This window comes from Arachis ipaensis, chromosome B07 (assembly GCF_000816755.2).
Source record: "Arachis ipaensis cultivar K30076 chromosome B07, Araip1.1, whole genome shotgun sequence".
Taxonomy (NCBI): Eukaryota; Viridiplantae; Streptophyta; class Magnoliopsida; order Fabales; family Fabaceae; genus Arachis; species Arachis ipaensis.
The window spans coordinates 111,609,679-111,633,715 of NC_029791.2; the positions used below are offsets into that span (position 1 = coordinate 111,609,679).

Below are 24,037 nucleotides of genomic sequence, written 5' to 3' on the forward strand. Positions count from 1 at the left end.
CGTGTCACTGCACAAGGACCGCTGCTGATCCGTGCTGTGCGAAGCCAACGGCGCTGTTCCTGCCGCCGTTAGCGCCGTCGGGGTTTCGGCCATCACCGTCGTTGAGGGAACTCACCGGAGTCGTTGGAGGTTGTCACCGCTCTTTGTGGTTCTGTGTTGAGTTGTGCCGGTAAGCCTTTGCGGCCGGAAAATGCCCTTGCTGCCGTCGCCGGAAAACTCTGCCGGTAAGGGTCTTGTCATTAGCCTCCGTCCTTTTGAATTCCGAGAATATTATGGTCACTGCATGTTGGTTTCAGTTATCGTGATCAGAATTCGTCGCCGCTGCCGCTTGAGGTGGCTGCCGGGCTGCCGCCAAACCGGTTCGGAGACTGCCGCTGCTTCGGTTCAGCCGTTCCTTTTTCGGTTCGGTAAGCGTTTAGATTTGAAAGCCTTTTAGTTACCGTTCTGTTATCATACGCTGAGGTTTGTNTGGACTGAACCGTGAGCCGGATGGCTGAGATGGATGTTGATCCATGGATGAGATTGAATGCATGTTTATGCTGAATCATTGGTATCCGAACTATCAGAGTCGCGCAGCCGGAAGCGTGAGCTTTGGTAGTTAGGGTGTTACATTATGGTATCAGAGCAGTTCTTCCTGTAGAGCCTGAGGAATGGACTGACTATGCTTCAATTGCATGCTCTGAGCGTTTGTCATGGAATAGGTCTTGTCGAATGACGAGAATTAGAGCTTTATGCACATGACGATCTATTGATTAACGCTGTTAGTCTTGCATTGCATAATTCTCGGTATTAAGTTTGGCCGGCTTAATACTAGTGAATTATGTATATGAAAGCACTGATGGGTTATCATAGATGATATACGAGTTTCAGGTAAAGCGAATCGCGAGTTTTGGGAACGTTGGAAACTATTTCTCGAGGCTATTCAGTTGTGAGTCTTGAAATCTGTTCGAGTCGACCTGTTCTTTCGTATCCTAACTTGAAGTTCTTGTTTGCTAATCCTTTTGAAAAGTAGTTTGATGTTTCAACTTTATTCCTCTATTCATATGCATTCTTGTTTGATCCTAAGTGCATATGCTTGTTTGAAATCCTTGTTGTATCTATCTTTCTCTGTTTGAGTTCCTCTTGATTAATGTATCCTTTGATATGGCTTTGAACTTGTCCTAATGCACTGTGCATTTTACTCTGGATTCCGAGTCCACTCTTGGAGGAATTGTTGATTCAGTTTTTTTCTCTTGACAGTGATCACAGCCAATTTTGAGATTTTATAAATTGTTGTTGATTAGGTATATTCTTATCTATATATGAAACTTCGAGATTACTTAAACCGTTTAATAGCTATTTATTTCTAATACCTCGCTTGTACCTTTACTGATTTGCGGAATTGCACTTTCTTTAAATACAAATTGACTTTCTAGTAATTTTACTATAGTTCCAATGCACATCTTCATTTGATTATGTATTTGGAATATTTTTCAAAATTTTGAAAAGAAAGGATTTACCATTTTTGTCTCGGTTGAGTTTCGTTTGATAAGCTTTACTTAACTTATTTTGAATTGAGTTGGATTTAGCATACTACCTGGTTTATGCCATTGTTGTTCTTTTGAAAATGTTGGACTCAGCTTTCTTCTTATGAACGGACTCGTTCCTTCTTAAGCTTTTCACATCTATGAATGTCGTACGTGATTCTGTTTTTAACTAATCTTTTACATCTTGTGAACATTACCATTGATCTTGGTTTGTCCTCTCTTGTGAATCTCATTCTTATGTGAGTCAGTTTGATTCGTTTCAAATTAGTGCATTGTTTATTCTCTCATTTTCTCTACAAGAGCTTTTAGTCAAAGATTTATCCTTGGGAAATTACTAATGATTGGGTTGTATTTTCCTATGACTTTTGTATTCTTTTGAATCGATTGAAAGCTGGTTTGATGCCTCATGCCTAGTGGATCTTATTTGAACTATCTTGATTTAAGATCCTTTCTTGCAAGGCTTGACTCCTTTTTAGTACATCTTAAACTTCTTGAATGTTCTTCTGAGATGGTGATTTCAAGAAACACTTTTGGAGTCTTGTTTTGAACTTTTTAAAGAAGTTTCGAATTCTCTTTGACGAAGTTTTAAACGGAATTTATTTTCTGTTGCTTGATTTAGATTGAAACCATTGTTCAATTTTGACGAAGTTAATTTAAAGTTGGCATGCACTATTTTAAATGAAGTTTTGAAAAGCCTCCTTGTTTAGTGGAAACAGGTTTGTTTGTAACGCACCACCTATTTCCTTACCAGATTGTAAGCAAATTTTTACCTCAGAATTTCCTTTCTAAAGAGAGTTTAATTTTCTCTTTCGTCTTTGCCATGATTTTATACATGCTTGTTTGAATATGAGCTTTGGGAATTTTTGAACAAGCATTTGATTTCTTTTCTGAGTTTTATGATTGCCTTTGGTTAAGCTGTGCACCTAATTATCTTTCTAAAATATTTGAGGAAATATTTTAGCTTTTAGCCAAACTTGTGTGCACCTTGTTTTTAAAACTCTACAAAATCTACTTCAACATGAAATTGTATTGAAGTAAAGCCACATTTATGCTTTTGTTACTCTCTTGAAGGATATTTGTTGCTTAACTTTTCTTTTAGACTGCGAGGTGATTTTTCCTGCAAGTTTTTTATTCTCTTAAGAACAATGTATTTGGAAGTAATTTTAATCATGCTCTTGAGTTCTGTGAGCTTTGTCTTGGGTTTGAAATATTCTCTTCTGTAAACCTCATGCTTCTTTGACTCAGCTTGAGTTTGTTTCAAGCTAATGCGCTGATCCTCCTTTTTGTTGATCCTATTGGATTTCTTTGATTCAAGGGTTATCTTTGAGGTTGTTAATTGAATTGTGTCTAGCAAACTTCATTGCTTGAGTATCCTTGGTTATCTGGGATTGGATATATTCTCTCAAATCTATTATTGCTATCCTTGACATTTGACCCTCCGTTCTAAATCTGGTATCCTTCTGAGTAGACTCGAGAATTGTTTTGATATCATATGCGACTTGTAGACGTAGTAACGCGATGCGTTAGTTCTCTAAGACGTGATACGTGTATACGGAAGTTGAAGCGGTAGGTGTGCAACGTTATGAGTTGTGGGTGTCTTGTTCCTTGCGAACGGGTTTGTGATTGTCAGGTTTGTGATCAAATTTGGGGTTTGTAAAGTGCTTGATGGGATTGGAAAGTTGAAACCTTGAGGTTGATATGAGATTAGTGTGCGGATATTGAGCACATCGTTTTAACCCCATCATGTTTTATAGCCTTTGATGTTGAAAAGGAAGGAGAAACGGTTTAGTTGGGACCCGAACCGGGTGGCAAAAGTCCAAGTTTTAGGGGAGGTGCTGCCGAAATTTCTGCAAAATCCTAGTCGTGTTTGAAAAGTTATTTAAAAAAATGGCTGGAATTGGGAAATTGTATTATGTGATTTATTAAGAGAATAATTATGTTTTCAAGCTTAATTTATTTAATGAACTTTATGCGTTGAGTTCGGCCCATTTAGAAATGAACTATTTTTACCGTTTGAATCACTGAAGGAAAGAATGATGCTCTACTATTGATTTCAATATAAAAAGGGTCTTTTAGTGATTTCAAAGGAATCTGGACTTTTGATTGAGTAATTAAGCTTGAGGCATTTTGGAAGAGTTATAAAAATGGGTTCCAAAAAGAAACCTGAAAGTGGTTTGATTCAAATGAACCGGTTCTATTTCAAATGAGTTTATTTTTGGACCGGGTTGGAACTTGTGATTTTGTATGGTCGGTTTCATAATAAATTCAGTTTTATTTACTTGGACCGAGAATAAGTTATGGTTTACTGTACCCTCGCCTTTATCTTGATATATTCTGTAAGAGGGATAGGAATTGTATTGGATTATGTTTGTAATATTATTTATATATATTTATGTATATATATATGGATGTACTCTTTATGAGTTGTTGTAAGTTGAATGGTATTTATGGATGTACGTTATCGAACGAAAGTATTTTTGGGAGCGGTATTGCGGTTTAAAGTTTTAAACAGGCTCATATTTTAGTATTAAATAATATAAAGTCGTCGTAATGTCCGAACTATCAGAGTCGCGCAGCCGGAAGTGTGAGCTTTGGTAGTTAGGGTGTTACACATATGATATTTTTTTATGGGTAAACCACACATATCTTGAACATATTGGGTGATTGATCTAAGTCAAATATATTTTTGAGTTGCTTTATGAATTGCCAATATTTCTGCATGATTTGAGGAGGCTGCAGTTATAGTTTGCTTTGTTGAGCACCAAGATATAGCTCTTCCTCCACTTATAAATAGATAATCTGTTTGTGACCTGCTTTCATACATATCAAAAAGAAAACCTGGATATTCAACTAATTGAAATGTTGTTTCATTAAAATAAAATAAATCCTTATCAATAGATCGTTAAAGGTATCTTAATATATGTTTAACATTATTCTAATGTCTTCTAGTTAGACATGAGCTAAATCTTAATAACAAGTTTATTGAAAATACTATATCTAGTTTTGTATTGTTAGCGAGATACATTAGTGCACCAATAACACTAAGATAAGGTATTTCATGATCAAGGAACTTCTCGTTACTTTCACAAAGTCAAAATAAATCTTTATCCACATCTAGTGATCTCATTACCGTTAGAGTATTCAATGGGTGTGCCTTGTCCATGTAAATTTTTTTTTAAAAGTGTTTCAGTATAAGTGAACTGATGGATGATATACCATCCTTTAATGTTCAATTTGTAAGGCAAGGCAAAATTTTATCTTGACAAAATCTTTCATTTTAAATTCTCTTTTTAAATAATCTACAATTTTTAGAATCTCTTCGAATGATCTAATGATGTTTAAATCATCAGCATATACTGCAATAATAACAAATTTAAATTCAAACTTTTTTATGAACACATATGGACATACACGGTCATTTTTGTATCCATCTTTTAATAAGTATTCACTAAGATATTTATACCACATAAGCCTAGATTGTTTTAATTCATACAATAATTTTTGAAGCCTTACTGAACAAATCTCTAGAAAATTATTATATGCATAGGCACTTTGAATCCTTTAGAAATTTTCATATAAATTTCTTTATCAATTGAGCCATATAAATAGACTGTAACAATATCCATATAAATAGATTGTAACAATATCCATTAGATGCATCTCAAATTTTTTATGCAATGCCAGACTAATAAGATATCTTAATATAATTAAATCCATTAGGGGAGAATATGTTTTCATATAGTCAATACCAAGTTTTTATGAAAATCCTTGTGCTGTTAGTCGTGCTTTATAATTTTCTATTTCATTTTTTTCATCGTGTTTGCACACAAAAATCCACTTGTATTCCATTAGTTTTATATCTTCAAGTATTTTGACTATAAGACCAAAAACTTCACGTTTTATAATAGAAGTTAATTCAGCTTGAATTGCGTTTTTTCATTTTGACAAATCATTTCTCTGTATTTTTTGATAGATTTTAGTTTGTGATCCATCTTGTTTTATTAGTTCAACAACAATATTATAAGCAAAAATATTGTTGACAACGGTATACTTTCAGTCCCATATTTTTTCAGTAGTGACATAAGTTATCGAGATCTCTTTATTTTTAGGTACTTTCAATATTTATGTCTTTGGATTCTCTTTGAGAACTTGCCTCCATATTATAACCATCATGATTAATTATCTCTCATAGAACTAATTGGTCTTCCACGCTTTAGGCGTGGATTGCTTTTATTTGCAATGACAATTTGTCTTTTTGAGATACTTATTTTTATTGGTGCAGTTGCAGTTGAAATGTGAGATTTGGTTACTCTCTTTTGGTCAGTAAATGCGTCTGACAATTAATTTGTAACATTTTGCATATGAATTAACTTTTATACTTCTAGTTCACATTGTCTAGTGCGAGAATCTAAATGGAATAATGACAATATTTTTTATTTTAAGTAATTTCTTTTTTCAATTGGTTATTTCACCATCTAATTTTGAAAAAATTATTTCATCAAAGTGAGAGTCAGAAAATTTTATCTTAAATAAGCTAAGGATTAGGATTTGAGAGGAGAAGGGAGAAGAAAGAGAACATGGAGAATAAAAGATGATTTTATTAATGATTGTGTTGTGTAGCGAACATTAAAAGGGGCTATTTATAGTCAATAGTCTAACTCTTACCTAACTCAACTAAGTTGCATTTATAATTGACTCTATCTATTTGAAATTTATAATACGATTATAGTCTAAGACATTTATAACAAATATATTTATAACATTAGGTAATAATGTTTTTTTTATGATTGTTTTGTAATTTATCTCTTGAGATTGGTTTGTCTTGTTTGCACACATAGATACTTAATAGCCATGTGTGCTAGTTAAAATTTTCCATCACTAAAAAAAAAGATGATAAATGTTGAAAATTATTTTGTGTATTTTGAAACAAAGAATGTTAGAAGATTATCAGAATTTATTATTTTTTATTATCAATTAACTATCAATGTTTAAAAATATAGAATAAAATATATTATTGTATTNAAATTTCAAAAATTAATTTAAATAATTACTTATTTAAAAATATAAATTATTAATTATTAAATAATATTTAAATTATTTATATCACAAACATATGGAATATCTCTAGAAAAGAGAGTCATAATCCACCATCCTCATGCAACCAATGAAATTACATACCCATAGTAGTTGCCACGTCAGTATGTCACTAATCATTGATCGTCCATAATCTGTTTCTAAATCTATGGGCCCATCATCAGCATTAACCGCGCCAACTCTGGGAATAGTCAATCCATAGTGAAATTCTACTGTTTATGAACAGGAAATCTAATTAGATTGTAGATCATGCAAATGGAAAAAGAATTGAGAAAACAGAAAAGCACATTTGACATTGACACCAAACAAACCTTGGCTCCAAAAATGGCTCACGTGGCTTGCGCCGAGCGATTCAAAACGATAGCGTTTTGCCACGTCATAAAAGGGAAAATAAAAATAAAAAATGGTTCGTTTGATTTGGTGGTTTATTGCATCTGGGAGTGTTATTGTGTATCGACAATGGCAGTTTTGAGCAACAGCGGGATCCGCGTTTTTCGATACCCCTTTCCAACGTATCTCCAGAATTTCGCCATTATCGTTAACTACCTTCCTTGTAAAATCCTCTTTCTTATCCTTTTCTCACCTTTCCGTTATTGCTAACTAATTAACTGAATAAGTATGACGAAGCAGCATGTCATTTTCTTTTTTTGAATGCTATACACATTCCAGTGAATTCATTCTGTGACCCCGCGTAGATTTCGTTATTCGATTCCGTGTATCTATGAGTAACTGCAATCGCATTGGGATTCGCGATAAGCCGTTTTTGATTTTTAGGATCTTGTTGCAACAACAACAATGGATAATTCTTATTAGTTAATTAAAAAGGCAGGGAAGTAAATAAAGTTCTGCTATCCTAGGTAGTGTTTTTCGGAGAAATTGAGGATTTGGTTTGACAGAGGGGAAGTGTGCGTGCGTGAAAGTGCAACAATGTCTGGTCATGGTGAACACCATAGCGTTCCCCTTTCGGTGCTGCTGAAGCGCGAATTGGTGAACGAGAAAATCGAGAAGCCGGAGATTGTGTACGGCCAAGCCAGCCAGAGCAAGAAAGGAGAGGATTTTATTCTGCTTAAGAACGAATGCCAGAGGGTCATGGGAGATGGCGTCTCCACATTTTCTGTTTTCGGGGTAATTTTTCTCTTTTCTTTTTGATAGATATGATATGATATGAGGATACACAATTGCATGACGAATCCAGCTTGTTGACTTTGGTAGTGGTTGACTGGTTGTTGCGTCACTTACAGTCAAATCTCTTTGTGAAAGCAGCTCCCTTTTGATTCTTATTCGTTCACATTGATTGGATCACAACAACATCTTAGACTTTTTTGCACTAAATGCTTGTGATTCAATAATTTTTTTTCCTTGTTACAATTGCACTTTCTGATGAAGAAGTTGTTTGCAGCTATTTGATGGTCACAATGGAACTGCTGCTGCTATTTATGCCAAGGAGAATCTTCTAAACAACATTTTAAGTGCAATTCCTTCAGATCTTAACAGAGATGAGTGGATAGCAGCATTGCCCAGGGCTTTGGTTGCAGGATTTGTGAAAACTGACAAAGATTTTCAACAGAAAGGTATGACTAATTATTTCTCTTGTAGTATTTGTTCCAGCCTCTACTAACTATTTAGTTGTGTGGCAAATTGAAGTACTTCTGGAATATTCTGAGTATTGCCAAATGAGCTTGCACATGCCCAATTCCAGAAGTTAGCAAATTAAAGAATAAATTGGGAAAAAATTTTATGCATGCTGAAAATGTGGATGATATTATGACACATTGACACCTTGTTGGTAATATTTATCTAAGCCCTGTTGGTGGATTGCAAGTTGCACTGCCTGTTACTTAAGCCATAATGACTGAGAATGGTCTAATATTGTTCCCTCATGTTGGTTCAGCTGTTTTTACACGTATTTGTCTATTTCATATATATTAATACATAGTTGCTGAAGAACATCAGTAACAATGAAAAGACCCTTGTGTTACTGAGAGGTGGTTCTTATTCTTCTGAATTAATGGATTTTATTTATATTGTTTTCATTAGTTGTGTGGCTTACTGATATACATTATTTTTACTTATCCAGCAAAAACATCGGGAACAACTGTAACCTTTGTGATTCTTGAAGGATGGGTGGTAACAGTTGCATCAGTTGGTGATTCGCGTTGCGTACTTGAACCTGCTGAAGGTGGTATTCATTACTTGTCAGCGGATCATAGACTTGAAACCAATGCAGAAGAGTAAGATGTTACTGGGAAACTTTTTGGTTGAGAAACTGTTTGTAATCACTCTTACACAGACTAGTCTCACCTTTCTTTTCTCTTTTCCAGGAGGGTCCGCATAACCTGTAGCGGGGGTGAGGTTGGCCGGCTAAATACAGGTGGAGGAGCAGAGGTACATTTTGTTTTAATCGCAATCCCCTTTAACTCAGACAAACTAATGCCTCTGCCAATACTATTTCTTTGCACATGATGCTTGGGCATTAAACTACGTAATTAGATCATTAGATATAAAAAAGAAAACTACGTCAATCATACCAATGAATGTAATGAGGCGAGCTAATTGAAATCTAGTCACATGATCATGTCTCGCACTTAACACTCATTGAGGGTTATTAAATATACACAATCTTTTGACGAACATTTTGTTAAAATTTCTTTTTTGGTGACAATGTTACCATTTGTGTTGATGATATAAACCATCTTGCTTTGGAGTAAATTTTCATTCTTTTTATGCCTAATGAGATGAATGATTTTTATAGGTTGGCCCTTTGAGATGTTGGCCTGGTGGCTTGTGTCTTTCGAGATCCATTGGTGATGCGGATGTTGGTGAATTTATTGTTCCTGTACCATATGTAAAGCAAGTGAAGGTTGGTCACTGCTCTCGTGCAAACAGCAATATTGGGCATATTTTGATTAGTTATTTTTCTGTTGCTTCCTTTCTTAATTTACTTTGATGTATTGTGTATGTAATCCATCACTTTGTATCTTATCGTTTTCTTAAGAATATCTGTTGCCTTTAAAGTCAATAAACTCGCCTTGCAAGTTGATGCAAACCCTTTTCATAAATTATGTTTATTCTTTTTTTATGTGAAGAGGTTAATTCCAGGGTTTGAGCCTCTCTGTTTCTTTTCATGCAGCTTTCTAGTGCCGGAGGAAGGCTTGTTATCAGCAGTGATGGTGTCTGGGACTCTCTAACTCCAGAAGTGGCCTTGGATTGTTGTCGTGGCATGTCAGCAGAGGCTGCAGCACCACAAATTGTGAATGTATGCCTACTGCACATCTTTTAAATAATTCTTTATAGTCCTGGTTTTCACCTGGGGTAGTATTTTTGACGTTTTGTGTGGCATGCATTACTTATTTCTATCATTTGCTCCTGTCTCTTTTTAACCCTCAGGAAGCTTTACAAGCAAAGGGTCTTAGAGATGACACAACTTGCATTGTTGTTGATATATTACCCCAAGAGCAGCCGCATACTTCTGTACGAACTCAAAAGAAACCGATGAAAGGAATTATGAAGATCTTCCGCAAAAAGGGCTCTGAATCATCATCTCATACCAACAAAGAATATGTAGAGCCAGATATTGTACGGGAGCTCTATGAGGAAGGTTCTGCTATGCTTTCAGAGAGGTTTAGTTCCATAACAAGCATTGTTTAATATTAGCAGTTGGCTTGCTAGATTTTATTCTTGACCTGAACATGTGTTTATCTGAAATGCAGGTTAGAGACAAAATATCCACTCTGCAACATGTTCAAGTTGTTTATCTGTGCTGTGTGTCAAGTAGAAATCAAACCAGGGGAGGGTATCTCAATACATGCGGGGAAGACCAACCCCGGAAAATTGCGTCCGTGGGATGGACCTTTTCTTTGCTCAAGTTGCCAAGAGAAGAAGGAAGCCATGGAAGGGTTACGGAAATCAGGTTCGTGGCAATTCTCTGTCTTTTCTATCCTTCTGACTCGAGTTATACATGTCCATAATCTAATTCTCTGTTTAAATAATTATTTTCAGGAAGACATCGTGGCAGTGACAGTGACGACTAATGAAGTCTCATGTGCGTTTGCATTTTGAGAGTGACAAGGATTGTTCATATGAAGGGAATGTCGCAGCAACAGTAATTCCCTTCTGTGATCAAGAGTGCTTCTCAGAATATGGATTTATTTGGGAATTCTAGATCAAAATCCATGATGGGGTTCTCACTTATTTTCAGTGCATCAAGGTGAGGAGACTAGCAAACTGTAGCTACTTGCTTGAAGATTTCTGATTTGGAAAACGGAATATGATCCACCCAAGTATTGTGAATGGTTGTAAAATCAGAGCAAGATATCGGAGGTAGTTGGCTTTTTTCTTCTTACCCAGATCTGTTTATTTTGTACATGTGTTCTTCTGAGATCTGGAAAACTGACCTTAAATGAAAGTGGCCATTGTTGTTGTATTGCTATATAGTAGTGTTTAATCAGACGTCAATGGAATTCCATTCCACAATAGAAATTAAGCCTAATGAGTGGTTGCTCTTGTAGCCTGTTATTATGATTGTTCTTGTTACCAAAAGAATGTCTGTTATTATAGAAAAATTCTCTTCCCCAAGACCCCATGATCAACCCTTTTCATTCATTTCCGACATATAATCCGGAATAAAAGGCCAGGAAACTCTGTACAGGACTGCCATCATAGCTTTCTTAGACACTAAGAATCATTTGTCTTGTGAAAATTAGTGGCTTCAACATCATAATTCGTAACTAGTGGTTCCTACTGTTGATATGAAAACTGCACTAAAAGTGTTGACCTTAGGTCAAATGGAAACTCTATATAAAAATGAAGTTAGAAGGTTTACCAATTCATCTAAAAGTCGTTGATATACTTAACAAAATTCTTTAAAAAAAATACTAGGAAGACAAAACAAAAGAGATGGAGGCTGAGAAGTTGATGCTTTGATCCAAGGTTCAGCTGTTGATGTGCTTCATGTCCTACCACCGCCCATGTCTAGTAAGAAATAAAAGAAAAAGATTTAGGATATTGAATGGCTAATATGTGAGGCGGAAAAGCAAACTGTTTCCCACAAAAAGAGGATCTCTATGTGGTTCGATCGTGAAGTATTTGTTTTATGCTACGTACTGAAAGTGGCGAGGATGGTTAATTGATCATTCATTACATTCATCAGTGCAAAGAAATAATGCTTCCATGATTAAGATGTTGACCTTATAACCCATGATGATGCATACAAAATTCCTTTGTGCTCGTTTTATGGACCACCTCCCCTGCATGCACGTGTGTGTGGGTCTGTGACCACTGACCAGTGACCACCTTACCCCCAACTAGTCTTCTTCTTCTTCTTCTTCTAAGACCATGGCTTTATCAGTCTATGGCAGTCAATGCATGGTGTGTGCATGGACTTAGACACGAGAACACGGTGCTGGCCACACTCACATGACTATATGATCCACTTCCTTCTCTTTCTCTGAGCTTTCATCTTCTCACATGGCCCCTACTCTCACACTGTCTTTTCTCCAACAAATCATTATTTTCATTTGTTCATGCTATGCCTATTGTATATGAATTTAATTTTGACGCGTATAAAACAGTTTTACACGTAGATCTAATTAGGTAATAATATGTTAATAAAAATAACTATTTTTTACTTTGGTTCGTGAATGATCATCCAAAATAATAAATATGATTGAATAATTATGTAAAATGATTTATAATGTCAGTGCATCAAAATTAAGATCACAGAATATTATGACCATCATACCATGCTTTTTCCACCCCGCAATTAATTTTTAGTATATATCGGCACAGAAAATTAAAAAAACATTATCGTGTTGTCAGAATATATACACAGCATGATATTAGACAAGAATAACTGTGTCAGTGTCAATCTAAAATGACAAGAGTTTGAGTTGAAGTCTTCCACCATAACATCTTTACTATGAATGAATATTGAGAACTTTCACCAGTAAATGAGATTCTCTAACAAAGGTACTTAATAGTTCCTCTTTATATGCTAACCTAGGATGGTCTTAGAAAAGAATGCTAGCCTAGGATACAGGTTTGAAATATTAAGAAAGCAAAGCTTAATGGCTACTGTGTTAGACCAGCTTTCTAATACTTTCTAGTAATTTACATGAAAATTTCTTTCTACTCCTGGGACCTCAATGATTTTTTTTGTTTGGCCAAAAACAAAGTTGTAAATTTGTTGATTGAAATCCGCCATGACAATCCATCTTCCTTTGGTGGCCAAATTTGGATGTTTGTGACCTCATTTCCAATACCAGCACAGCGGTTGCTGTTGGACCTGACAGGGACCCAACAAAAACAAATAAAAGCACTATTCTTAACACACAAGTAAAAAACCTACATTAGGAGAGGTAGTAACAAATAATAATTTGTGAACTACAGTAGTTAAGGGTTAAAGACCAAAATAATGTCTGATGAAAAAGTTTTAAAGACATATATTGCACAATCCCAAACAGCTGTTCTGACAAAGAATATCTATCATTATTCCTTTGGTTTCCGTTTTCCCTTATCCCTCCTTAAGCTTTGTTAACATCCATACAACAACGAAAAAGAGATTACAGCACCTTTCTATCTATATCTCTCTCTCCAATCTCCACCGAAAAAGAAAAAGATTATAGTATTATAGAGAGAATTCAAGATACTATATACTACTGCATCATATCAAATCTAGCTTCCTAGCTAGTCTTCAAGGTAATCAATCATCATTCACTGCTATGGAAACACACCATCATCAGCAGCACCAAAAACAAATTGAAGCAAGGCAAGAAGATAAAGAAGCAAAGCAAATACTGTTACCAAAACCTTCTTCACCACCACCTTCACAATCTTCCTCCCCTTCTCATGAATTCTCCTTCACAATCTCTCTCCATTCTTCTTCCACCAACAAAGTTCCACCACCTTCCCTTGCAATAGATTTATCTCCTGCTGACGAAATTTTCTTCCATGGCCACTTGCTTCCCCTCCACCTCCTATCTCACCTCCCTTCATCACCTCGATTCTCCACCACTTCCATGGAAAGCCTCACTGTCCCCGTCCCCATCCGCGACTTCTTATTGGAAGATAATGAAAATACCAATAATAAAGAAATTAGTAGAAGCAGCTGCGGACACAGCAATAGGAGCAACATAACCCTGGATGAAAGAATTGGCAACAACTTCATAGAAGAAGACAATAATCTTATTAAGAGAGGGACAATGGAAGAAGAAAGTAAGTCCAATAATAATAATAATAATAAACATAGTAGTTTCTCATTGTTTGGATTATCAAAAGGGCGCAAAGTGTGTCAAGTTAGCAACAAGGAAGAATTAGATAAAGAGAAGCAACAGAAGAGGAAGCTTGGTTTTGACGTGATCCATGCACTCAAGAGGCTTTTCAGGGGGAGAAGAGAAAGAGAGAAAGTTGGTTTGCATGAGAGTGCTTATTCTTCTCACTCAGGGAACTTGATGAGGAAGAAAAAACCAGAATTGAGAGGAATTAGAAGAGGTGAATGTTCATCAGCACCAGCTTCCATGAGGGCTTCTCCAACAAACAGTGGCCTCTTGCTTGCAACTGCAACAACTCTTCCTACTTCAGCCGCCAATGACAGCACCATGGAAGAGTTGCAAGCAGCCATTCAAGCTGCCATTGCTCACTGCAAAAATTCTATTGCCAAAGAAGACAACAACCTCATCAAATGCACCTCATAGCACATAGCACATAGTAGCATATCATTATTTATTTTCCCTAGTTCTTCTACTTACTACTGTAATTATTATCTCGTATTTGCTATCTGTATATTAATAATTAGGTATATGAAAATCTATTATTATCCGAGGCACAAAACAAAGTTACATATATTCGTGTCTTTCAGTGTAAACATAAATTCATAAATTCTAATTATTTATATATTTTATATAGAGATGTAAACTTAATACAAATGTATATGTTCAATTTAGTGCCTATACTATATACCAACACCAAATCCATAAATTTACTAAACATGTTTTAACTTATTAGAATTCCAATATTTTGTTTTATGCTTTGCTAAGTACTCCGTGTTGTGTACAACAGTATGATCCAAGAGAAGAGAAGAGTTGTTATTATTAATAGTAATATTTCTAATAAATGTATCAGTGATCCATTTGTGGAAATTCTGACATACCAATGATAAGCTCATAGAGGGTATATATATATGCAGACAAATCAAAAAAATTCAGCTCTGAATGCGGAAGCACGCACTTTCAGACATTCTCTTTGCAGATGTGAGATTACAGTTACATACGCAGCTGTTATTCTTTTTTCTCTTGTGCCAATAATTCCCTCTCTTTGTGGTTATTTTTGTCAATTATTAATATTTCATCATATTCATATACATCCAAATTCCAAATTAAACACAAAGACAGGTTCAAAATGAAACATATATGGACCATATATATCAGATTCCCGTGCCAAAATAATCGGTTCTGCCCTGTCACAATCATGAATTGTCTGCATTCTGAGCAAGAGTGTATCAATGCATCCGATGTGGTAACGTTACAACTGTCACTGACACATGTGAACATATATATCCGGTGGGAACATGTTCTTTACACGCTTAACAGTCACGAAAACCACAATCCACCATCTCTCTAATATTAACATCATTTCATCATCATTATTATACTTTCAAACTTAACTAATAAAGTCAGATAACATCGAATAATTATCCTTTTTGGTAGCCGACACATGCATGAATATGGCTGTCAAAATGGAACTCTAAAGTACCATGACTACAGAACAAATTAAGCGGCCATACTATACTATATTATATTATTTAATTCATGCACTGAAAAATATATCAGGATTTTTGTTTAATTAAAAAAATATAGACGATAATGGAGGAAACGCATATGTTCCGAGCGAACGTGTGTAATGTTGTGGAGACAGGGGTTGTGATGAAAGTCATAAAGTTCAGGCTAATAGTAACGAGGGAGATATGCTTTGGAAACACTACTTACATTAAGTTATTTTTATTTAAAAATAATAGTTAAAAATTATTAAATAATAATTTAGTCAAATATATTTTTTTCCCTAATTTATTGTCTGCGTAAATAAAGACAAATTCACATCAATGGTTCCCAATTTCGTTCGTCTTTTTTGGGGACATGGCAATCTCATTCAATATCATATCATTCCATGTGATGTGAGTATGTGACTCAGAAACGTCAAGACTCTGAAGGGAAAGCCCAGGCCCCGTAAATGATGTTGGTTCCGCATCTAGCCCAATTTTTTTTGTCAGACAGAGGCTCACTTTTCTTAAGTAGTGCTAAGTTGGTCTGATATGATGCAAATGCAATCAAGGCTTTTGTCTTCGAAAACTCAAGCTTGTTGAAAAAATTAATCATGACCAAGGAAAAAAAGCTTGTTAAAATAGCGTAGTCGACTTTACATTCAGTTTTTGCTTCAAACTGGATTGAAAATCGTGAAGTTCGTATAAAATGTTTTTTTTTTTTTCAATTATTTTTAAATTTTCAATAATTTTAGTTCCCACATTATATGTACTTGTTTGTTTTATAATAAGTACGAAGTAGTAGACTAGTACTTTCTCCTTGGCACGAGAGAATAATCGTATACGAAGAAAATTAGTAGTATTTAATACATTTTTGTATGGATGAGGGATGATGTGGGAGTTTGAGAATTGAATAGTGACAGAGGGAGAGGGAAGCGTGAAGGAAGCATGACGGTTAGAGTGATCCAACGGTTTTAAGAGTATCCAGGGGATCTGAAAAGTGGTCCCCAGCTATTCAACAAAAAATGCAAGTCGTGTGTCTTCCCCACCGCCGCGTTCTCATATTACGACACCGCCGTGCAAATTCATCCTTTCTCTCTTTCTCTCTCAGTTTCAAGGACACAGCATGTAACTTTACAAACAGAATACCACATCACCTCAGCAATTGTTTCCATATTGGAATATTCTTCTTTGATCCATGTGTTTCGGACATTTCTCTTCGCTCCGTGAAGGGATTGTCTTCCTTTGTTGGTCAGGTTCATAACTTGTGGCTCCTAATCCCTAGATTCGGAGCTCCGTTCCTCACAATAAAATCATGACTCTGCCAACGCCAACATCGTCGATTTGATTTCGGAATTGGAGGGATGAGGAGGATCGGAAGCTACATAACACAGGGCGTTTACACTGTTTCAGGGCCCTTCCACCCGTTCGGCGGCGCCGTCGACATCGTCGTCGTGGAGCAGCCAGATGGAACCTTCAAGTCTTCTCCTTGGTACGTCCGATTCGGGAAATTCCAAGGCGTTCTGAAAGCAAGGGAGAAGATCGTTGACATCAATGTGAATGGCATCGACGCTGATTTCCACATGCATCTTGATCACAAAGGTGAAGCTTATTTCCTCAGGGAAGTAGATGCTGAATATGGTGACGCCGTTATTTATCCGTCTTCTGGTGATGAATATGATGATAACCGCTCCCGTCATCTTAACGACATGCAAATACAAGAACGCCTCAGGTCCAAAAGCTGCAACTATGATTCAGAAAATAGTAATGGGAATGCTGGGACAAGGTCTCGCGGCTCGTTACTGGGCTTTGTGTTTGGGCGAAAGTCCATAGAGGAAGGTGAAGAATGTGGTGATAAGTACGGAGTTGAACAAATGGCGCCTGCTGAGATAGCTGCAGATTTGTTGGAGCTTAAGTGGTCTACGAATATCAAAAGTGATCGCCGACCACCACGTTTTGTGGATAAACGCAAAATTGCAAAGAGTTCATCCGATGGTGATGTACTTCAAGAAGCTTTGCCACCTCTTGCGGTAAAGGAGGAAGAAGCTTCTTCTTTTTCCAATTCTAACTCTGAGCATGGACATGATAAGACTATGATAAAGATTGACGTTGCGCATGAGGTTGAATGTGACTCCAATGGAAAGCAAGGTGGACTTGCTCATGAATGTGCTGATTTTCCCGTTGAACTTGTGGAAGTTGAAGCAGGAGGGGGGTTCGAGAGGAAATTAAGTGACGGAGAGCTTGCTCCTGTCAGTGCTTTTGCTTCGCCGACTGGTGTTTCTTCAGTGGACGACAACATTTCGGCTGATGAAGTTGCTCAGTCTGTGGTTTTCTTCGAGACATCGGAGAAAGCGACGGTGGAATGTGCAAACGAGAGTAGTGCAACGAGCCATGATGTCTCTAGCACATTTTCTCCTCCTAAGGATTTGCTTGGTGTACAAGCAACAACTAAATCACCAGCAGCAGGTTTAGTGGAAGAAGAAAACTTCCTTTTTAGTGACCTTGATGAAAGTAAAATCAATGATCAATTGGATAGACCAGTGTCCCCTGAATCCGTAGATAAGGAAGAAGAAGAAGAAGAAGAAGAAGAACATCATTCTTGCGATGATGGCGATGTTAAAGATGAAAACTTAGTTAGTGAAAATGGCGATTTGCATTCGTCCAGTCCTATGGCTATCCCTAGAACTGAGGCTGCTGGGGAGGATATTGGGCATACAGGATCATTGCCTAACATTACTACTCGTAGCATCAGCTTGGGCCAACCTGAGGCTTCTTATCCTTTAAGTCAATCACTAGACACAAGATCCAAATCCTTGCCGTGGTTATTTCCTGAAAATGAAGATTCAAGTGAAGCCAATGGAAACCAGTTGTCAAATGCGAAGTCAGGTACCAAGTATTTTAAACCTCCTTCATTTTGCTGTCCATTTGATTGAAAGCATTCAGCGTGTTTTAAATGACAAGTAGTATTTCATACTGTTCTAGTGGTGTACTGCACTTGTTAACTCAAAATCCTCTGTCACATTGAAGAGTTTTGTAGTTATTCTGCATTAACTATTCTGATTACGATATATGCGAAGAACAGTCTTTGCAAACCTTTGTCGTACGAAGTGATTGAAGCTATATCTGCTTCAAATCATTCAGTACTTTTGAGTTTTGAGGACATGAAACTGTGAGGATAATTGATCATCTTTATTTTACATAGGATAAGCTGCTCCTATTGTTGCAGGCATTGTATTTTCTGGAAGTGAACTAATATCTAAATCTAAACTGAAAGGCATGAACCTGTTGATCAACTTGAGAAAAATCATGCAGGGGTCGGTAGCCCACCTTCTGGTTGGAGACTTTGGCCTTTCTCCAGATCAGTATCCCAAACATATGTGCCGCCTATGCCAAGTGATACCAAAGATACTACTTTTGAACAGTCTTCAGAGAATACAATCAGCACAGATCCGAACAAAAATGAGCTCAAGACTGACCCAAAGAAAAAGCATGTTAGGGTAAAAGTTCCAACTTCTGAACAGATAGCATCGCTGCATCTGAAGGAAGGGGGTAATACTGTAATGTTCACTTTCTCTACAGCAATGCTTGGGAGGCAGCAGGTGTCAGGAATCATTACTTTCTATGATTTAAAGTTTACATCTCCTTTCCATTTGTGTATGTTTATTTAATATTTTAATATGATATTATCTCTTATGTAATATCTCTTTTCACATTTGACTAACAGGTTGATTGTCGAATATATTTATGGAAATGGAATACTCGTATAGTGATCTCAGATGTGGATGGGACAATTACAAAGTGAGTGTATATTTTACTCTTCAAAATTGATATGTTACTCTGATATACTGGCCAATATTCTTTCTTTAGTATTGATCATCTTTCCATTGTTAATTTGGTGTTGGTGGTTTGGATTTAGATTTTAATAATTTGACTGCTGGATATGGCTTATGATAGGGTGACATAACTTCATCTAATTCATGTAGCCAGTCCCTTCTAGTGAGACAAGGCTTGGTTGTTCTTGATGATGTTGTCATTTTGATGGTGCCTACCAAATGAGGATTCTTGAGCTCCACCTTAAAATATACTCTTCTTAATATTGATTATATTGTAGTGCCAATATTTTATCATCTTGATATAAGTTTTTATCTATCAGATTCTATGTCTTCTGGTTCGTTTCTCTTTTATTTATTTTCTAAACAATAAATAAGTAAACTATATGGTGTGGTAATGGTAATTTCTCTCTCTTGTTATTGTCTTACAGGTCAGATGTTTTAGGTCAATTCATGCCTTTGGTTGGTATTGATTGGTCACAGACAGGTGTTGCACACTTATTCTCAGCTATCAAGGTTTGTTTATCTTCTCAATGTGTTTAGATGTATTCAGACCACTACAATGTGCTAATGTGGTTAAACCCTGAATACTCTGATGGTACATCATTGCATATGGGAAATTTTTGGGTGAATGGTCTCCAAAGAAATAATTTGTTGCTTCGTTTGTTAAGAGTTAAGACCAAAAAAATATCTACCTGTTGCTTTTCAGTGTCATGGTCCATTTGTGATTTGTCCCTTATCTTTTTCCCATTTTACAGGAGAATGGTTACCAACTGCTATTTCTCAGTGCCCGTTCAATTTCTCAAGCATATCTCACACGCCAGTTCCTATTCAACCTTAAACAGGTGTTGTATAAATCTAGTGATTGGCTTTTCATTCTTAACTTGGACCAGAAAATAGGAAGAAAGAAATTTACATCATATTTTGCATGTCGCAGGATGGGAAAGCTCTACCAGATGGTCCTGTTGTTATTTCTCCTGATGGACTTTTTCCATCTCTATATCGTGAAGGTCAGAACCTTTTTTTTTTCTTCCTTTTCTTATCACTTCCTTGTAGGTTCTATCTATGTACAATGCAAGAATGAGTGATGAACTTACCACGGAATTAAAAAAATGGGATGTATAATTATCATTGTTGATAGTTGAACTAGTTTTTATTAGAGAGGAAAGAAGATTGGAGTGTTCTTAGACAAAAAGATCAGAATTTCTCCCTTTGATATCTTCATGTGGAAAGGATAAATTCATTGATGAAATTCTATACAGTGGGCTGAGGCAATCTCTATAGCCTTAAGACAAAAGTCTCAATTTTGTAATCTTGTGCACACATCGTGATTCACTTGAAGATACATGTAGTGCATGACATCAATGTAAAAGTGACTCATAAATGACTAAACTCTTGAGAACATGAAAAGTAAAATTGTTAACTTTTGTTTTTTGTTTTTCTGTTTCTTGTTTTTGGTTTTTTTGTTCTTTTTTATTATAATTTATAAAACGTCATGGATTCTGATATCTTGAAGTGTAGATGATATAAGGCATCATCTTCTTCAAGCATGATAAATATATGCACGAAATGGCATTCTAATTTACATGCTGCTCTGCCTGCTCATATGATTCCTTGGCCAATGGTCATTTATATATAAGTGCAAGTATGAGATCCATCAAAGCATATTATGTAATATCATGGACATGTCCTTGTAATATTTAGACTAAGATACATTCTTTATTATTTCCAGTTATTAGGAGGGTTCCTCATGAGTTCAAAATTGCATGCCTGGAGGTTAGTATCTACTATTGCATGTTCACATATTAAAAGTGAAGTAAACTCATGTTTTTTGCACCAAAGATACAAGTGCCATCACTTCGTTTTACAAAACATTTGATGTATTGATTTAGTCACTCAGTAACACAGAAGAGTCATTGCTTTCATCTTTCAAAGATATTTTGCAATAATTAAGTCATTCGGTTAAGTGCCCTCCACTTTCCCTCTGAATCGTACAAAATTCCATTGAATAAGTCCCCGAATTAGGGCTCTGTTACATTAATTTATCTCACTTTGACAAAAGAGGACTGGCGATGCATGATTGAGGTGCTAAATTAATGATTAAAGTGATCATACTTGTATCTTTGGATAAGGAAAAGAGGCTTTACAACGTAGTTTTAATTTTCCAACAGAGTCATCATGTAAAGATAACTTGAATTTTAATGTCCCCAGGATATCAAGTCACTTTTTCCTTCTGATTGCAATCCATTCTATGCTGGTTTTGGAAATAGGGATACTGATGAAATCAGCTACCTTAAGGTTGGAATCCCAATAGGAAAAATATTCATTATTAATCCCAGGGTGAGTTATTTATTCCTTCCCTTTTGAAAAGAAAAATAAAATGATGAAAGGTTCTTGAAAAATTTTTACGCTTGTCAAGCTAATCTTTTAAGTTTGCAGGGAGAGATCGTTGTAAACCGTCGAATTGACACAAAATCGTATACTTCTCTCCATGCACTCGTGAATGGAATGTTCCCCCCAATGATCTCCTCTTCTGAACAGGTTAAGGAGCTTTCTTTTTAATTTGGTTCTTCAACATCTCCGACAATTTTCTACGTATTTAATTTGGGCATTCTTAATAATCTAAAATTTAAATTGAAGCATGCTGGTAGTGAAAGAGACCTGGGGTGAATACTTCGATATTAGTCTTGTATGTGAGGATGCTATGCTTTGAATGTAACTATGTAAGGCTTATACTGTAAATGTTTCTTAGTAGTGAATTTTTTTGGCCTTAATCTTGGTGAGCATTGATTACAGGAGGATTTTAACTCATGGAATTTCTGGAAGCTACCCCCTCCTGTTCTAGACTTGTGAAAGGGCCTATTGCATATGTTTGGCTCAATAATCTTTGGTTTTGATGCTGCTGGTTCCTGTAGGCTGTGCTGCTCTTAGTACTTAGGATTATACTGGTAAGTTTATTATCTTCAGCTCCACGTATCTGTCCAGACTCCAGGGTTGAGTTTTATTATTCACAGATTAGGAATGTCCTTATACTTTGTATGATATTAGTATTTCCGCTGGACTAATCTTGAATATGCAATATAAGATGAATAAGAAACTACGGATGAACCTCTTATTATAGATTCATTATTTATTTATTTATTTATGTTGTGTGTATATTTACTTCATTTTGGTTATTTTTGCGAGTGCAGGTGATATGTATCCAAGCCCAATGAGAATTACGTTACTCTGTCGCTAACACGTCTTCGTGGATTGATTTGTTGGACCTCATAATTTTGATGGATGGTGGATGATACATTTTACTTCCTTCCTGCTCCAAAATCATAAATCATAATGTTCTCGTGCTTGCTGTAAGATCAGAGCCACTTGTATAGTTCGACACAATCCAATGACCACTCAAGTCATGGAATCCCACGCATTTATCGCGTTGCTTACTTCTAGATTAGGGCATAGTTAAGCTATTCTTATTTTATTACATAACTGTATATGCATGTCACTGGGATTTCACTTTCATGTCTAATATATAGAAATCTGTCAGTAATAATGTCATATACTTTTTTAACCTTCTCTTTTGCTATGTATATACTATTTCCCAATAAGAGAGAGGTAGTTACTGGTTACAGATTCAAAAACATAATTGAAACTGAATCTAATAATTGAGAACTATTTGTGACTGGCACCATCAAAAGAAATTAAAGAAACAAAACTGTGTCAGCGTATGATTCTGAGATTGAAATACTTGTCTGCAAAGTGGACAAGGTTTCTGAATTCATGTTCATCAATGAAACCGTCATTGTTGGTGTCTGCGGACTTGAACACTCTCCCACTCCTCCACGATGCAATCAGCCCTCCGCTGTGACGGATGCCACGACGCAGTTCGGCTTTGCTGATTCGGCCATCTCCATTTGCATCAAATGATGTCTTCAACCACTTCTTAAACTGCTCCGCCGTCATTACGTGCTTCCCATCACCCGACACATTACGTTCCACCATGATCGCCATTGCCTTTCACTTTTCTCTGCTGTTATAATCAATTTCTACGTACTGCGTATGTCTTGGACGTTCGGCCACCAATGTCGGATTTATATTTATACTAATGATTAATATCTATATATTTCTGTTAAAGCATTACTACTCAGATATGGAGTACATTCAATAAATTAATTATTCTTTTTTTGGAGAATAAGAATCGTATCTTCTGAAATGTTTTTTGGCAGGTATATAGCAGTACCAGGATACACATTTATGATCAGTACAATGAACCGCCTAAAATTGGCTTAAAGATAAAGCTTATAATGTCGATTAAACAATACATTACGTTCTTTTTTTTCTCCTTTTTTGCAAGTTTGGCAGATAAAGAAAAGATGTTCCGCTTATTCTCACGGCATGAAATTATCTCAGAGAAATATTATTAGAATAAAACTGCCCGTGCCATTATTCATTTAGATAGAAATCCAGGACCTTGGGCGGTTTGGTGGGAAAGGAACACAACGACTAGAAATATTAAAAGAGAATGTTTATGGCAGAGGTGCGTTTACCAAAGGAATAGATTTGACAAATGCATCCCCCATTGATGGAATGAGAGTTTGAGACTCTTGTTTTTTATTACTTTACTCTACTTGAAGCCTTCTGCGAAGAAAGATAAGAGGGAGTATGTGGATTTCGCACCTAATTCATTCATTTTTTTTAGGAATCGTTACCAAATTAAAGGAAAACCTATAGGAATTGGATATTTAAATGGTTTAATCTCTTTTGGTCTCTATAGTTTACTTTTACTAAATTTATAATTAGGTCTTTATATTCTTTTTCTTTTCAATTGAGTTTTTGCACTACTT

General features: G+C 35.9%; 3 protein-coding genes and 2 long non-coding RNA genes across 7 annotated transcripts in view; 4 read left to right on the plus strand and 1 right to left on the minus strand.

Annotated features, from left to right (window-relative positions):
• Positions 7 to 24,037, plus strand: part of LOC110264340 — a 24,664-nt gene continuing 633 nt past the window's right edge. Inside the window, exons 1-3 of the long non-coding RNA XR_002350395.1 lie at positions 7 to 224; positions 297 to 407; positions 15,109 to 15,111. This is a non-coding gene — a long non-coding RNA (uncharacterized LOC110264340). The remainder of the gene's footprint in view (positions 225 to 296; positions 408 to 15,108; positions 15,112 to 24,037) is intronic.
• LOC107605827 (probable protein phosphatase 2C 12) lies at positions 7,099 to 11,127 on the plus strand. The gene is made up of 9 exons (XM_016307743.2): positions 7,099 to 7,745; positions 8,020 to 8,191; positions 8,698 to 8,851; positions 8,942 to 9,005; positions 9,373 to 9,480; positions 9,751 to 9,876; positions 10,008 to 10,240; positions 10,331 to 10,530; positions 10,620 to 11,127. The coding sequence occupies exons 1-9, from the start codon at positions 7,548 to 7,550 to the stop codon at positions 10,649 to 10,651; spliced, it is 1,287 nt and encodes a 428-aa protein (XP_016163229.1). The 5' UTR covers positions 7,099 to 7,547; the 3' UTR covers positions 10,652 to 11,127.
• On the minus strand, positions 10,986 to 12,170 carry LOC110264341. Its single transcript, XR_002350396.1, has 2 exons — positions 11,807 to 12,170; positions 10,986 to 11,591 (listed from the first exon to the last, which is right to left on the minus strand). It is a non-coding gene; the product is annotated as an uncharacterized LOC110264341 (long non-coding RNA).
• Positions 12,535 to 14,532, plus strand: LOC107605828 (BRI1 kinase inhibitor 1-like). The gene has a single exon (XM_016307744.2). It carries the CDS (start codon positions 13,340 to 13,342, stop codon positions 14,309 to 14,311), a length of 972 nt encoding a protein of 323 aa, XP_016163230.1. The 5' UTR covers positions 12,535 to 13,339; the 3' UTR covers positions 14,312 to 14,532.
• On the plus strand, positions 16,409 to 22,769 carry LOC107605829 (phosphatidate phosphatase PAH1). Of its 3 annotated transcripts, none has more exons than XM_021106238.1 (11): positions 16,409 to 18,258; positions 18,685 to 18,971; positions 19,097 to 19,170; positions 19,634 to 19,718; positions 19,961 to 20,047; positions 20,140 to 20,212; positions 20,935 to 20,978; positions 21,473 to 21,542; positions 21,642 to 21,743; positions 21,999 to 22,150; positions 22,394 to 22,769. In XM_021106238.1, exons 1-8 carry the CDS (start codon positions 16,737 to 16,739, stop codon positions 21,479 to 21,481), a joined length of 2,181 nt encoding a protein of 726 aa, XP_020961897.1. In that variant the 5' UTR covers positions 16,409 to 16,736; the 3' UTR covers positions 21,482 to 21,542; positions 21,642 to 21,743; positions 21,999 to 22,150; positions 22,394 to 22,769. The 3 variants fall into 3 exon arrangements, with proteins under 3 accessions (XP_020961897.1, XP_020961896.1, XP_016163232.1); XM_021106237.1 differs by having other exon boundaries at positions 16,411 to 18,258; positions 21,414 to 21,542; positions 21,635 to 21,743; XM_016307746.2 differs by having other exon boundaries at positions 16,419 to 18,258; positions 21,414 to 21,542.